The 13991-nt window shown below is 38.0% G+C and overlaps 1 protein-coding gene across 3 annotated transcripts in view; it reads left to right on the plus strand.

Annotated features, from left to right (window-relative positions):
- Positions 1-632: 632 nt before the first annotated feature.
- The window catches only part of ldlrad3 (low density lipoprotein receptor class A domain containing 3), a 100574-nt gene continuing 87215 nt past the window's right edge, over positions 633-13991 (plus strand). The window contains exon 1 of one of the 3 annotated variants that reach the window (XM_028003213.1): positions 633-992. In XM_028003213.1, coding sequence (XP_027859014.1) covers positions 941-992 — 52 coding nt within the window. In that variant the 5' untranslated portion in view covers positions 633-940. The remainder of the gene's footprint in view (positions 993-13991) is intronic. The other 2 variants (XM_028003222.1, XM_028003203.1) reach the window with 2 other exon arrangements.

Below are 13991 nucleotides of genomic sequence, written 5' to 3' on the forward strand. Positions count from 1 at the left end.
ATACTATTTGTCTGGAAAACACATGGTACCAGGAACAAGCCAAGGCAGCAGAGGCAGTATGTTGGACGATGTTTTGCTCAGATAGGTCCTCCCATCCATTTTTCTGTTTTTCGTTTTTTTCCAATTTTTTTTTTATGGTGTTACACATCCTACCTATCAAAGCATTGTTGCAGAGCATATACTGTAGCTACAGCTTTTCATGAAATGATCAAAAATGCCTAAAAATATTTTGATGTGCAGAACAAGTTTGAGACGATGAGTTCTCTAGAACTCAACCCAATCGAGCATCTTAGAGTGGTACTTCACAAAGTGCTAACATTTTAGTGCATTAACAAGTCGGGGCTGTTTTACCATGTAGGGAGACCAACACAATATTAGACGAGTGGCCATAATGATCGGTTTAAATGCTTTAATGGAAGCCAGATTTCAGAAAAGTGAAAGATTGTGAGCGTTTTATGTTTCCCCCATAAGCTGTCTGCAGAATAAAGTTTATTAATGAGTTTATTCATTCATTCATTCATTTTGTGGGGGTCAGCAGTCCTCAGACCTCAGTTTGAGAGCCTCTGACCCGGACAAGCCGACCTATGGTCTCCAGTACTTTGCCTCCGGCTCCGCCTCCCTCTCAGCACCGACCGACTGCAGAGCCAGCCTGCCCGCCACCCCGAAGCCCCTTCAGCTCCGACTTGTGAGCTTCTCTCCTCCCAGTCTCCACGATCCGGGCTCGGTGCCACTCTGCTAACGCGATCCGACTCCTACCGAACGAAACGCGCTCATCGTTCCGTCGGAAGCTACAAAAGTCCAACTTTAGAGGAGTTTCAGCATCGGAGAAGTTTGTTAGTTTTATTTTATTTTTTTCTTTTTTGCCCCCGGATTCTGGCCCCGTCGCGGGGCAGGACAACAAAACCAGGCCAACAACGGGTGAGAAAAGGGCGACCATACGATGTGGATCTGGTACCTTCTGCTTGGTTCGGGGTCAGGCTCGAGAACTGCCGGTAAGTTTTGTTTAAGCGCTCAGGGGAACTGAGGTTGTTATCACGACGCAGACACGCATCAGTGCGAGTGGGAAGAGGACGAATCTGCTTCAGGGATCTGCTGCTTTTGTCTTCAGAGAAGTTGGCATGAACTTAAAAGATAGCGTTTCTTTAAACTGAAACCCATAAAAATTATAGTAAAACAAGAGAAATGGAGTCTTATTATGCCTGGCAACATATTGAGAGTTTGCACAGCTTGTCCGTGTCATAGTTATATTAATGATTGTGTTGGTCTCCAATTTCCCTTTGCTCTGTTTACAAACATTAGCTTGTTGTTGACAAGACTACATATAGGCTATAGGTCTTGTAGCCAGTACAAATTCATGGCAATGTCACCATAACCACAGACATTTTAAAATGAAGTAATTTGATGTCTTTAATTTAGCTTTGAATTCTATAGTTTAAAGTTCGAAGCTTTGTAAAGTTAGAATTTCAAGTGCAAAAAGCTAAATGTAATACTAAGCCATATTTTGTGTTTATTTTTTATGTTTTGTGTTTAGATGTTCAGTTTTTTTGTGGTGTAAAGCCACAATAAATTTACCACAAAACCAATGCTAACCTAAAACTAGAAAGTAACAATTATCAAATTGTTGCTCTCAAGACATTATTACTTTTGGAAGTGCAACTGCTTCTAAACCACACAATATTTCAACGGAAAATGTTAAAACTTAAACACAGCATTTATTGATTCACATTGAACCATTTGCATAGAAATAGTTCAAACAGCAAGAGTAACAAGAGTTTCTGAGATTTTACAGAATATCATCATTTTGAGTTCATCATTTTTCTCACAGAACAAATTCTTATTCAATAAGAGAAAGGAAACAAATGCCAATACTTGTGCAGTACTAAAGAACCTCTTTTAAAGAACATGCTGCTATAGCAGAGAAATGCATTGTTACTAGTTTTCATTGATAATAGTGGTTAGCCTGATCACTGAAGTTCTTCATGCAGCAATTAGCAAAATTAGCTGGTTTTCATCCTTAGACCTGGAAGTTGGCATGAAGCCATTTCTACATCCAAATTCTGAGATCAGATGTAAATGAAACACAGCATAAAAAGGCACAAACACTTGTTACAGATTCACTGTTGTCCAGATACATTTGTACTTGAAGTTCTAGAAACATTCTCTATGCACGTCTCTTTTATGAAGTTTCCGACAAAGTGAAGATCAGTGTGCTTGAACAATTGGTCTTTTTACGTGTCACAATCTATTAGTTCTACTCCACAGTTTGTATTAATACTGCAAACAACTCTGCCAAAATAGTTTCTGGGTGCCACTAAAGACACCCAGAAACATGAAATACTGAGCTGTGGAAAATCTCTGTAAGTTTGGAACTTTCTATGATATTTTATTAAAGAACTCCCGCAATGTGAGAACCACATCACCAGATCATCTGTCTATATGAATGAATGCAAAGAGTTTATACATTTAGAATATGCAGTGCAGGACATATTTTCTCACCCCACTCTAGGAAATAACAGTTTTTAATAAAACTGTTTTTGATGGAACAGTGTGACTGCCTTTTACAATCAGGACAGGACTTTGGTCTTATTCTACAACATTTCACAAAGCCAGAGGAATATTTGGAGTTCTGGTTCATATCTAATTCTTTCCTCTCTTCAACTCACTATAGAGGTTTTGTATTGGATTTAGATCTTGGTCTTGGAAGAAGGTTGATTTTGTATCTGGTGAGCTTTTTGCCATATGCTTTGGATCACTATCCTTCTGAAAGATTCAATATACACCCATTATTGTTTTTAACAGTTAAAATGTAATTGGATTTTTATAAGTGTGTGATGTCCTGCAGTCTAACAAAGTTCACAGGGCTTTGAAGAAGAAACAGTCCCACACATCACAAATTCATTTGCAATGCATTTTATCTTGAAATTATGGTTAATGTGGAAGTTAAAAAGTACAGTTGTTCCATTCAAAATAATTTTTGTTGTGTTGATTTAAAAAAACACAAGGAAAGAATTCAAATCTTTATTTTTTTTTTCTTTTGAAAGGACTAAGCCCGCAGCTTGCTTTATTGCAGTGCAAGAGTGGTTGTTGAACGAGAATAATGGACACTCATGATGCTGAATTGTTTCCATGCCTTTCAATCATTACTAAAAAGCTTTGAACTACATTTTTGAAACACTTGGTTGCACCTCAGTTATTGAATGTCAGGCTGAACTTCTCATTTGCATAATGTCACAATCTGTTCTACTTAAAGAAAATCTCAATAAATAAATAAATACATAAATAAAAATCTCCAGAACTTAAAAAAAATGAAATGAGGAAGAACAAAAGGTGTAGAAGTTGAAGTGCACTGTAGGTCGCATGTATTTAGAAATTGTCGAACATGAGTGGGACCTGGTTCATGTCATCTCTAGTGACGTTTTCAGTTGCTTTTCAACAAACATGTGGAATCTTTCAACTTTGGCTTGGAAATCTTCTAGCAGTTTCCGATGGACCAATGTCTGTGCTCTGAATTAGGGTGGTCAGAAACAACTCATCTCTACTGGTGAAGTGTGCAGTGAAGGAGAGATTCATGCAGGGTAAATCCAGGGTGTTAGGAGGGGGTTGCATTGCATGAAGCCTTGCACCAAAAAAATCTACATGCAAAGTAATTTATATTCTTCTCCTGGGCAAATAGGGTGTGGAGACATAAGTGTACTGTTCACTAACCTCAACATGTACTCTTGCAGTTTTGAACCACTCAATTCCATTTGCCAAACGCAATTAAGATCACCTGTGAATAAGTTTGTTCAAATGAAAAGTCATTAATAAACATGCCGTGCCGCAATCCTCCAACTTATCTTCTTCTTCGTGGTTTGTGCCAGTTGAAACATCTGGTTGTTATTCGTGTGATGTGAGAATAGTGCTATCATTGCTAAATACACCAATTCTGATAAAGCCAAAGAAACCCCCTCACGTTTTAGCAAAAAACTAAAGTTTTTTTTCTAAATTGGGGTGTTTTCAATAAGCACATTTGTTTTCAAAATGCCAAATTGAGAAATTACATGGTCAATGGAAACTCAGTTAGTGGTTCATGTACATCAACATGAGAAAAAAACTTTTTATAGTCTGGAAAATGGAAATCCAGACTGTATGCTGCTTGAAAAGTGAAACGGTACGTGCTTAAGATCAAATTTTGACAGATTGGGAAACCAGCCATTTAATAAAAATGTTAATAATTTAACTTAGTTTAGTATTCATGCACCCATCAAGTGCACATGTCAGATTATTCATAAATAAACAAAAAGACGAAGGGCGTTTTAGCCTCTTGCCAGTGTATCCTGACCCACTGGGTCCTTTGCCAAATGAGCTGCATATGAACCTTAACTGACAGTTAAGCTAATAGGTACTGATGAGGGTCATATTGATGTTACTGCCTTTTAGGTCTGGAGCGGTGTCCTTGTTCAGTTAATAACACACTGACCACTTAATACATTTTTCATTTTCAAATCAAAAATTAAATCACATCAGATCAAAATTTACAATAATAAAAGATGAAAATTACAGTTCCTATGTTAAACTTCAATCATTTGAAACATACTTTTTCTTTAAAATGTATCCTTCTTGTCTTGTTAGGTTAAATACACTCTTGATTGCTTTATGTGTCAAAACCTGGCCTTGTATTTTTAGTATTGGCACACCAGCATTTTCCATAAGGATTCACTAAAATGAGAATTTCCTACTTAATGGGATTATGGTAGCATTGTCCTTCAATGCTGCTTGCTTTAGTAAGGTTGAACAGTATTTGTGGTAGTAAATCAATGGTAAGGTAAGGACATAAGCCACATATTGTGTTTGATTGCATGTGTTGCTCTGTCATTCAGGTCAATTTGGAAGATAGAAATCTGCACAGCTGTTAACAGCCAATAATATTATCTTGTGGTGCTGTTTGTTGTGGCGCTTTTCATTATAGTCATGCACCAATAACACCAGGTCTACGTCGAATAAATTTTTGCCACCCAGTGTGTTCTAGTTTAACATTTAGGTCATAAATCAAAAAAGTGACGACTGTAAATCCTAGGCGGCATTCATTAGGATGTTAAACACCATTGTGACATTTGCACAGATGGCAAACAGAACATTATTTTGGCTGTATTTATTTCTCCATCTTGACAATGACTTTTAAATTTTATAGTTATGTAGCATATGGAGTGTGTGTTTAGTTTACGTCATTACTGTTATGAACGTGTCCTACATTTTAGAAACTTTGCACACATAAGCCAGGTGATTTGAACACTTTCATATTGTCCCCGGCACAGGCTATTTGGGTCATTCAGTGAACTGGATAAAATAATTACATTCTTGCTCTGCTCATTGTTCTTTGTATTTCTGCACAGTGGCTTTGCTGAAACAAGTCACCTGACTCAATCAGTGTTGTGTGTTTGTGCTTATGTTTGCATGTCATTGGAGCAGAAAGAAGAGGTGAAGGCATGTTTTCACAGTGTCCGTCGTGGTTGTACTGGGGGTTTTTCCAGCTATAGTTAAATGGCTCTGAGATAGCCTGAGATTGAGTGTGGTTCTAGTTCCCATAGTCGTTAAACAAAGCCTCATGACTGGAGTCACGTTTCAGAGCCCAGTGACAGAGCAGCTTTGACAGCTATTAATGTCATTCTTACCTCATCATTTCATAGTCTAACAATACCCCTCTATTTGTTTAATAGGTTTTACAAATACAGTGTTGGTGTGCTATTGGACTTTATAGTGTTGGCTGTATAAGATTATATTGTATGTGTTCTGACCAGTCTCTGTGCTTGTCTGATCAATAAATCATGGTGTGAAATATTTTATGAACTCCAGTGTAAATGGATTGAAGTGGACAGCAGAAACAAGGGGGTAAAATAAAGTGGGGGAAAGGTTTTGAGCATAGCTCATTATTGATTGGTTTTGAACTTTAATATACTATGAGGAAATGGATAGGTTTTCTTGGTTCTTTATTGTTTCGTTATTCTACTGTTTATTGTCTGGTACTGGTCTGTTATGTCTTTTTAGCCTTGATCACACTTCCACTGACTTATCTAAATTCATCATATTCATCTTAAAACTTTTTTACTTTTTGTTGACCAAATAATATGCAATATCAATTACATACTTGCATGCACAATTGTTGATTTTTTTTGTTATCATATAAACAAAAAATTATAACAACCCAGGAGCGTACTCCATGCTGGCAAGATGTGGTAACTTTTGTTGCAGTCAAGCATATTCCTTGACTGCAAGGAATATTCCTTGACTGCAGCTTGTACATTAAAAGCTGTCATAGCTTTTAATGTACAATGTAGGCATTATTTATTGTTCAGTATTGTCAGGTAGAGCTATAGTCATACATTTAACTCATGAGAAACAGTGATACAAAGTATTTGGTTGTTGTGAATAAGACAATGATATTTGGACAATATAATTCGTCAAATTAGATGACCTCTCTTTTGTTTTCACAAGTTAGCAAAAGATTAACAAATCACAAAATTTGTTTTAAAGAATGACTTAGTGTAGAATAAGTCACTTCAGGGTTTAACCTTTAAATTGCACTTCTCATACATGCAGTCTCAAAGTAAGGCAGGTCTTATGCTTAACAAAACTTTGAAAAAAATATCTGTCAGTTATAGAATCATCCAGTTCCAATTTAATTAGTTTCACTATTTGAATGCAGGACGATCAAATGCATTCTATATTCATTTAAAAAAACAATGAAAATACATTTCCTTTATAATTGTAAGCTATGTATTTTAGACCAACTTCATCACCATTTTATTATTATGTTTGTGGAAATGGCAGCAGCTCCTTCAATGCTGTTGTCAGTGAGTCCAGTGAGCAGGTTTTATTTGTCAGCTGCAACAACAGAATAATACAACCTAACTACTACTTCCTTTCTTTCTTCAAAGTAAGAGTCTGAAATATGAACACAACAGGGTGTAAAGCTTGATGCACTTACTTTTGCATCCATAATTTTACCAAAATATATACTAACACACCAGTTAGATAATGCTGCTTGCGACAAACATCATGTGGATGAGATGTAGTAAAACATTTTAATATCACAAGAACCACTTGTGATATTGTGCCACGTGATCTCGAAAAAACCCCTACTTGTTACACAATGTTATTTAAGGGAATTTCAGTGTCCATAAATATTTTTCATCCTTATTTTCTTAATTACTAAAGCTGCAATATACAAATAGGTGCAGCAGGCTTGCAAATGTTGTATTTGAAAACATGACCCAAAGTGTACTTTTTGTGCAAACATAACTTTGTGACATTTCTCATAGTTCACTGGCAAAGTGCAGAGTCCGTGCAGCCCTGTCACACGAGTTTTTTTCTCGTAAAAACTTGTGTAGCCCTATAGTGAGACCACCTGATACAGACTAAGTTTAAATTTATTATAATTTTTGATGCATGCAATTAGAACTTTATCCCTTTCTTGCATGCAAAAAAGAATGGATACTACAAGCCTCCTACTGCTTGTCTCTGTGAAGAAAGCAGTATATATACTGTATATATATATATATAATTATTATACCATGCATTCTGTTCTTTCTTTTTTACTTTTTTGATTATAGCAACAACAGCTAGATGTATTAATTTGAACAAGAAAAGAAAAACAAAAACTTAGTTGGGTATAGATAATGTCTCAGAGCTTAATCCATTAAAAGAACAACCTTTCTCCCTAAAGTGATATAAAAGAAAACTAGAGCACAAATCATTAGCAGAATCTACAACAGAAGTACAGTTGCAGTATTTCACTGTTTTATTGTGGTTTTGTTTGAAACTGCAAATACATTAACCTTAATGTTATTTTTTTTTCTTATTTATTTGATCAAAAAAGAAGGCTTGTCAGCTGCCAACTCTTTCAACAAGGCCTGAACATTAAGTCAACTTCACTCTGCTGGATGACCTTCCTAACTTTATATATTCATCTAAGGTGACCCATCGGGGATGAAAGGGATCTGCTGTATGACTCCCGTGTTGCTTTGCCTGCTGTCAGAAAGGGAATGGAGGCTGGACTGGTGACAGCTGGCTCCCCTTCTGTCCCCCGTGATTAGCAGTCATTTGCTGTCCTGTGTCTCACAGCCAGCATGTCAGCCAGTGTGGACACTGGCAGGCTATTTTAGTCAGAAATTTCAGCATTCCTCTGTCAAACCAAACAAACACTACCTTAAAGGTCAACAAAAACCCATAGAGGATTAGAGATAACATCAGGGCTACTGATCCTTTGTTTGTTTGTAGACTAGAGGGAAACTATGTGTGGTATACATCTCTGAAATTTTTTCCTGACTTTAACCTTTTCCCCTTATGATTCTGAGATTGCTGTCATTAAAGATGCAAGCTACTACTGAGTTCTGATTTCTTAGTAGGTTTTTTCTAATCTCACTTTTTTCTCCAATGGGCTATAACATATAAACTAGAAAAAATGTGTTACAGTTTTTCTGATACATGTAGTAATTTTGAATCCAGTAGAAAATTTAAGTATTGCAAGATTACTCTGGCTTACATCAGAAATTTAATGGTCACTTTACTGGGTATGCCTAATTAGTGCTGGATTGGATCTCAGTTTGCCTTAAAGGTTGATTCCTTTCTTCATGGCATAGACTGATCAAGACATTGAAAATATTCTTCAGGGGTTTTGGTCCATACTGCCACACAGTTGTTACAAATTTGTCATCTGCACATCTATGATGCAGATCTTCTATTTCACCACATTCCAAAGAAACTCTGTTGGACTGAGATCTGGTGGTTATGAAGACCAATTAAGACAGAAAACAGCAAACCAGTTGAAAATGACAAGAGCTTTTTTGACATGGTACTGTTTCCTTTTGGAAGTAGCTATCAGAAGATCGGTAGCAGACATCAACAAAACTTAGGCAGGTTGTTGTATTTGATACTTATTTGGTACTGAAGGACCAATAGCATGCCAAAAATTATCTTCTACACCATCGCTCCACCACCAGCCTGGACAGATGCAATGTTGCTTATGCTAAATTCTGATCCTATATCTGTCTAATATTATAGAATTAAAATAATAACCAAATACAGATGCTATGATATTTGTTACGGCCCTGGGCCTTATGGGCTGGGTTGCAGGTGTCTTGTTGTCTGTCTTTGTGCTCCTCCCCTTTACAGGTGCTGCTGATTTTATTCATTTGGAGCACAGAGCATTTAAACCTGGCTGTCTCCACCTTCTGGGTCGCCATCGGAGTCCACTCTGCCTTGATGCTTGTGGTGTTTTGTTGCCAGGCCTCAGCTCCCCTCCTTTTTGCACATTTGAGTTTGTCTTTGTTTTTGCACTTCAACAAACTCCATATGCACTCATACACCACATCCAAGCATTTGCATTACACCACTGATGCTGACATCCTCAATCCATTGTTGTTTGTGTTAATAAACATTCCTTTTTATGCACTTTAATCCCTGCATGGTCTCCCGTTATTGTTATGACCTTGAGCCAGTCGTAACAATTGGGGGCTCGTTCAAACGGTTTTGTGAGTTCTGTTTGGTTCGGTAAGTTTGACTTTTTGTCTTACCTTTGGTCTGATTTACGTTGTTTGAGCGCTTGTTTCGCTTTGGCTGTCTGGCTCGTTAGCGTTACGCTGAGACGCCATTTCTGTGCGTTTAATTGGTGACGGGGGACTCCCGTGACGTAATTGTCCTTATTTGGACTTGTGCGCTCTTGGGGGATATGCAGGTGGTTTGGATAACGTGCTGTGTATTTTATGATTTTGGAGCGGGATGCTTGTTCCATAGCTCTGATTTTAACGAGATAGGTAAGTGTCAAGTTTTTAATGTGCACTAGTCAAGCGTTTTTGAGCAGGTGTCCCCTTGCAGGTTTTAGCGGCGTTTCCCAACAGGGGTTTCACCGCATTATTTCCTAGTGTGGAGGTACGGCGGGTAGAGCTTCCCTATCCCCTTTCCCTTCATCGGCTCGGGAGCATTCCATGGTTTCGAGGGGGTGACAGCCTGCTGGTCGCCTTTATCGTACCACTGGTTTTTAAATGCATAAAATCCCATCGCTACGCCTCCCGAAGACTAAGGATGAGTTTGTAAGCTTCTTCGCTAGGCAGTTAGCGGGGACACACTGTGGGTGGTCATTTTGGAGTTTTTATTGTGCATTGAATTGTCACTTGTCTGTCGTTATGTACTATGGATCAGGTTGAGGCTTTTAATGGTTAAATGTTTTGAAGATGTGTTAAGAGCAATTATGATGATGGCAGAGCAGTTGTGATCTTGCCTCGAGTGTCACGTGAAAATGTGATCGGCACTTTTAGAAATTTAAAATTTGTTTGAAGTTGGTGTGTTAAAGCCTTGTCTAAACTCGTCTCCATTTTTAATGGCGACGATCACTGGTTTGTCCGGTGAGCAGCAAACGGACTTGTTCTTGTTTCAGGTTCAGTGGAAGGAAAAGTGTGCTTTGAGCCAGGTTGTGAATTGACCGTTCTGGTGGAGGAGTTGGCCCACATTTTGTTTGAATCCCTTAAGAGTGTGGTAGTGGACCATGCTGGGGTTGTTGTGGGTGTGGCTCCATGTTTTGTTTATTTGATGAGGAGAATCCTGAACACTTGGTTAAGCGGTGATGTGACCTTTTGGTGTTGTGGAGATATCGGCTCACTTTTGGTTTGACACTCTTTTGGTGTTGCTGGCTGTGAGACAGCAGTAACTTTGAGTATGGTACTGGACCATGCTAAGAGTGATCATGTTGTGGGTATCGGTCTCCATATTCTCGGTCACTTTTCCTTACCTGACTTGTGTAGCAACGTTTTGTGGTATAGTGGACCACTTATTGCTGTGACTTTTTGTGTTGGGTAACACCAGTTCAGATCTGGTTGGATTGCTGGTTATTGCTTTGGGGAGTGGTAACTGGGTGAATCCATTTTGGCTTGGCTGTGAACCTGTGGTAGGTCACTTGTGTGTCAGGTCTGTGTTCATAAGTGGTTTTCTCCTCTTGGTATCTTGAACGCCTTGAAGCAGTAAGGACATGTCCTGTTTCAGCTGCTGTAACATTCTTTGCCAGTCTTCCTATCCAGTGGCCAGACATGATGGGCAAAGCAACTTATGGCTGTGGGACATGGAGGCTGACGATGTGACGGCTGTCATCCTGAACACTAAATTTTGGTAATGTAATAGCAGCCCAAACATTTTTAAATTCATATTTGTTTTGAGTTTTAAAGGTTCCCCTTTGGGGCCCTTTTCTTAAGGGTGGGGGTGTTACGGCCCTGGGCCTTATGGGCTGGGTTGCAGGTGTCTTGTTGTCTGTCTTTGTGCTCCTCCCCTTTACAGGTGCTGCTGATTTTATTCATTTGGAGCACAGAGCATTTAAACCTGGCTGTCTCCACCTTCTGGGTCGCCATCGGAGTCCACTCTGTCTTGATGCTTGTGGTGTTTTGTTGCCAGGCCTCAGCTCCCCTCCTTTTTGCACATTTGAGTTTGTCTTTGTTTTTGCACTTCAACAACTCCATATGCACTCATACACCACATCCAAGCATTTGCATTACACCACTGATGCTGACATCCTCAATCCATTGTTGTTTGTGTTAATAAACATTCCTTTTTATGCACTTTAATCCCTGCATGGTCTCCCGTTATTGTTATGACCTTGAGCCAGTCGTAACATATTGCAGTAATATGAATAATTGCTGGTTTTATGCTTTATATAAATGAATTTAGATCCAGCCATCCATTTTCTTACACCCTTATCCCATTGGGGTTGGTGCTGGTGCCTTTCTCCATCTTAAATTAATTTAGATGATTTTATGAAAAATATTTGGAATATTTATGTAAATACTGTGAAACATTTTTTTTAAATTGATGAGTTTAGATGAAAAATGGTCAGAGTTGTCCATTTTTACATAGTAAATACTGTATATTGCAGCTGATTAAGGAAATAATGTCAGATCCCTGGCTGATTAATTGATGAATCTCTAATCATGTACTTAAAATGGAATTATAAAGCCTTTATACCATAACTTAAAAATTTTCCCTATAAAAACTAAAACTAGTGACTTTGTCAGTCTGTGGATTTTCCTCTTAAGCCTCAAAAAGAATCATAGGAAAAAGTCAACACACTGCATTAATATCATGCTTGCTTTTCTGCCTTAGTATATTTTTGCAGTCTTTATTATATCCCTATATTGGAAGATTACACACATCAACTACAATCCCTGTGGAGGTAATTATGCAGAACTAAATCTTTGTGTGAATAAACCTTTAGCCTCATGCATGGTTGTTTTGTACTCCTGATATACCTAGGGCACTTTAATCACCATATTGATTGGTCCAATTTCATCCTTTGCTTAGGTTAGCATAATGAGATGCAATGCAAGTTTCTAAAACTGGTCTGTCAGTGAATGCTACCTGTGTGGATTCATTCATCGAAAGGATTAGAATAATCCATATCATTACTGCAGAACTCTTTCTGCTGTAATTCACAACCAGTAATTCTGATTGTTCATAGGTCTGGAACAGATTCTAACCCAAACACTAACAATCAAGCACTACTGGCACATGAAACAAGCCCTTTGGTGAAGTGAGCCTCACAATCATAATTGAGGAGCTGCAGAGTGTGAAATTTACAGACTGCACTGAAATTCTCTTTCCCATAAGAACATAGCATATTCGTGTGTCTCAAGGATATTAATCATAGGATTTCTTTTCAGGGTTTAAATGAGATTGTGATGTGGCATCATTCTCTCACAGACGTCTTCATATGGATTTGGTTATCACATCTGTAGGAAAATGTAGGGTTATATGTCAGTAAATTGCATTGGATAAAAAAAATTCTATACCCCATATTGGTAACTACTTTTTCTGATTGGGGGAAAAAAACATTCAAGATTATTCATTTAGACTTTTTTCAGCTTTAATGTGAAATGCAACCTGTACACAACTCAATTAAAATAACAAGCTCAAAATAATTTAGGGAGGAAATGGAAAAATACAGAAAAAATAAAGTCATGTGTTTGCATAAAAATGCACACCATTTACGTTATTGGTGCTGTGGATGTGATTAGAATTAAATACCAATCACATATAAAGTAGGAGTCGTCAGTACTACAGTTGTCAAAATATCAAATACATTTTTCAGTATAACTGATAAGTGAATACTTTTTTTCAAGATCTTCTTTACACCAAAATTTGTGTGAACCATCCTTATCTTCTGGATTTCTCACAAGAGTGTGACAGACACAGACACTAGCCCTCCCCCTCAGTTGCAGTGGCTTGCCTGATGGCATATTCCTCATTTCCACAAAGAGGTGTGGCCACATCAATCCCTGTCGTACCGCTCAGGAGGCATAGGAGTAAAGAGAGTAAGATGGTGCCTGAAGTTCAAATACTCATGTAACATGACACGTTTGCAAAAAAACCAAGGCTTTTTGAACTGTTCTTTCTTTGAATGTCTATGAGGCATGATGAGAAAATAAAAACTGAAGGCTACCAGTGAGCCCTTATGCAAGGTGTGGTTAGTGGTGGCTAGGAAGCTAATTAGCTCCACAAACCAGACAAAGCATTTGTAAGACCTACAGTCAGGCAATACAATTTGGAACATTATTCCAAATAATAAAGAAACCAGGCATGTCAAGAAACACAATGCTTATGAGACTTCCATCCAAAAGGATTTAGTGCTGTAAGACAATTCACTGCCCAAAGCAGCCATTTCACTAATTTTTGTTACCTTTGTTCCCTTCTTCAAAAGATTTTTGTTTTTCACGGGTCACATAAAACACAAAAAAATTGCGAAATCATTTCCATCACAAAAACTTTCTGTGTGCAGACATTTTATACCGGCTGTACCTCTGGGAGTATGTGAGCTTGGTCAGGCGTGATTGAGTGAGTGGAGACGACAGCTAAATCCTGGTTGCTGTGAGATCCTGTCTGTTTGCAAAAAGCACAAGAGACATGTGATCTGCACCTCCTTCTGCACCTGATTGACATTAAGTTGACAGTGCCAATTGAATTATTTTCACCTATCA

Source organism: Xiphophorus couchianus, chromosome 2 (assembly GCF_001444195.1).
Source record: "Xiphophorus couchianus chromosome 2, X_couchianus-1.0, whole genome shotgun sequence".
Classification (NCBI taxonomy): domain Eukaryota; kingdom Metazoa; phylum Chordata; class Actinopteri; order Cyprinodontiformes; family Poeciliidae; genus Xiphophorus; species Xiphophorus couchianus.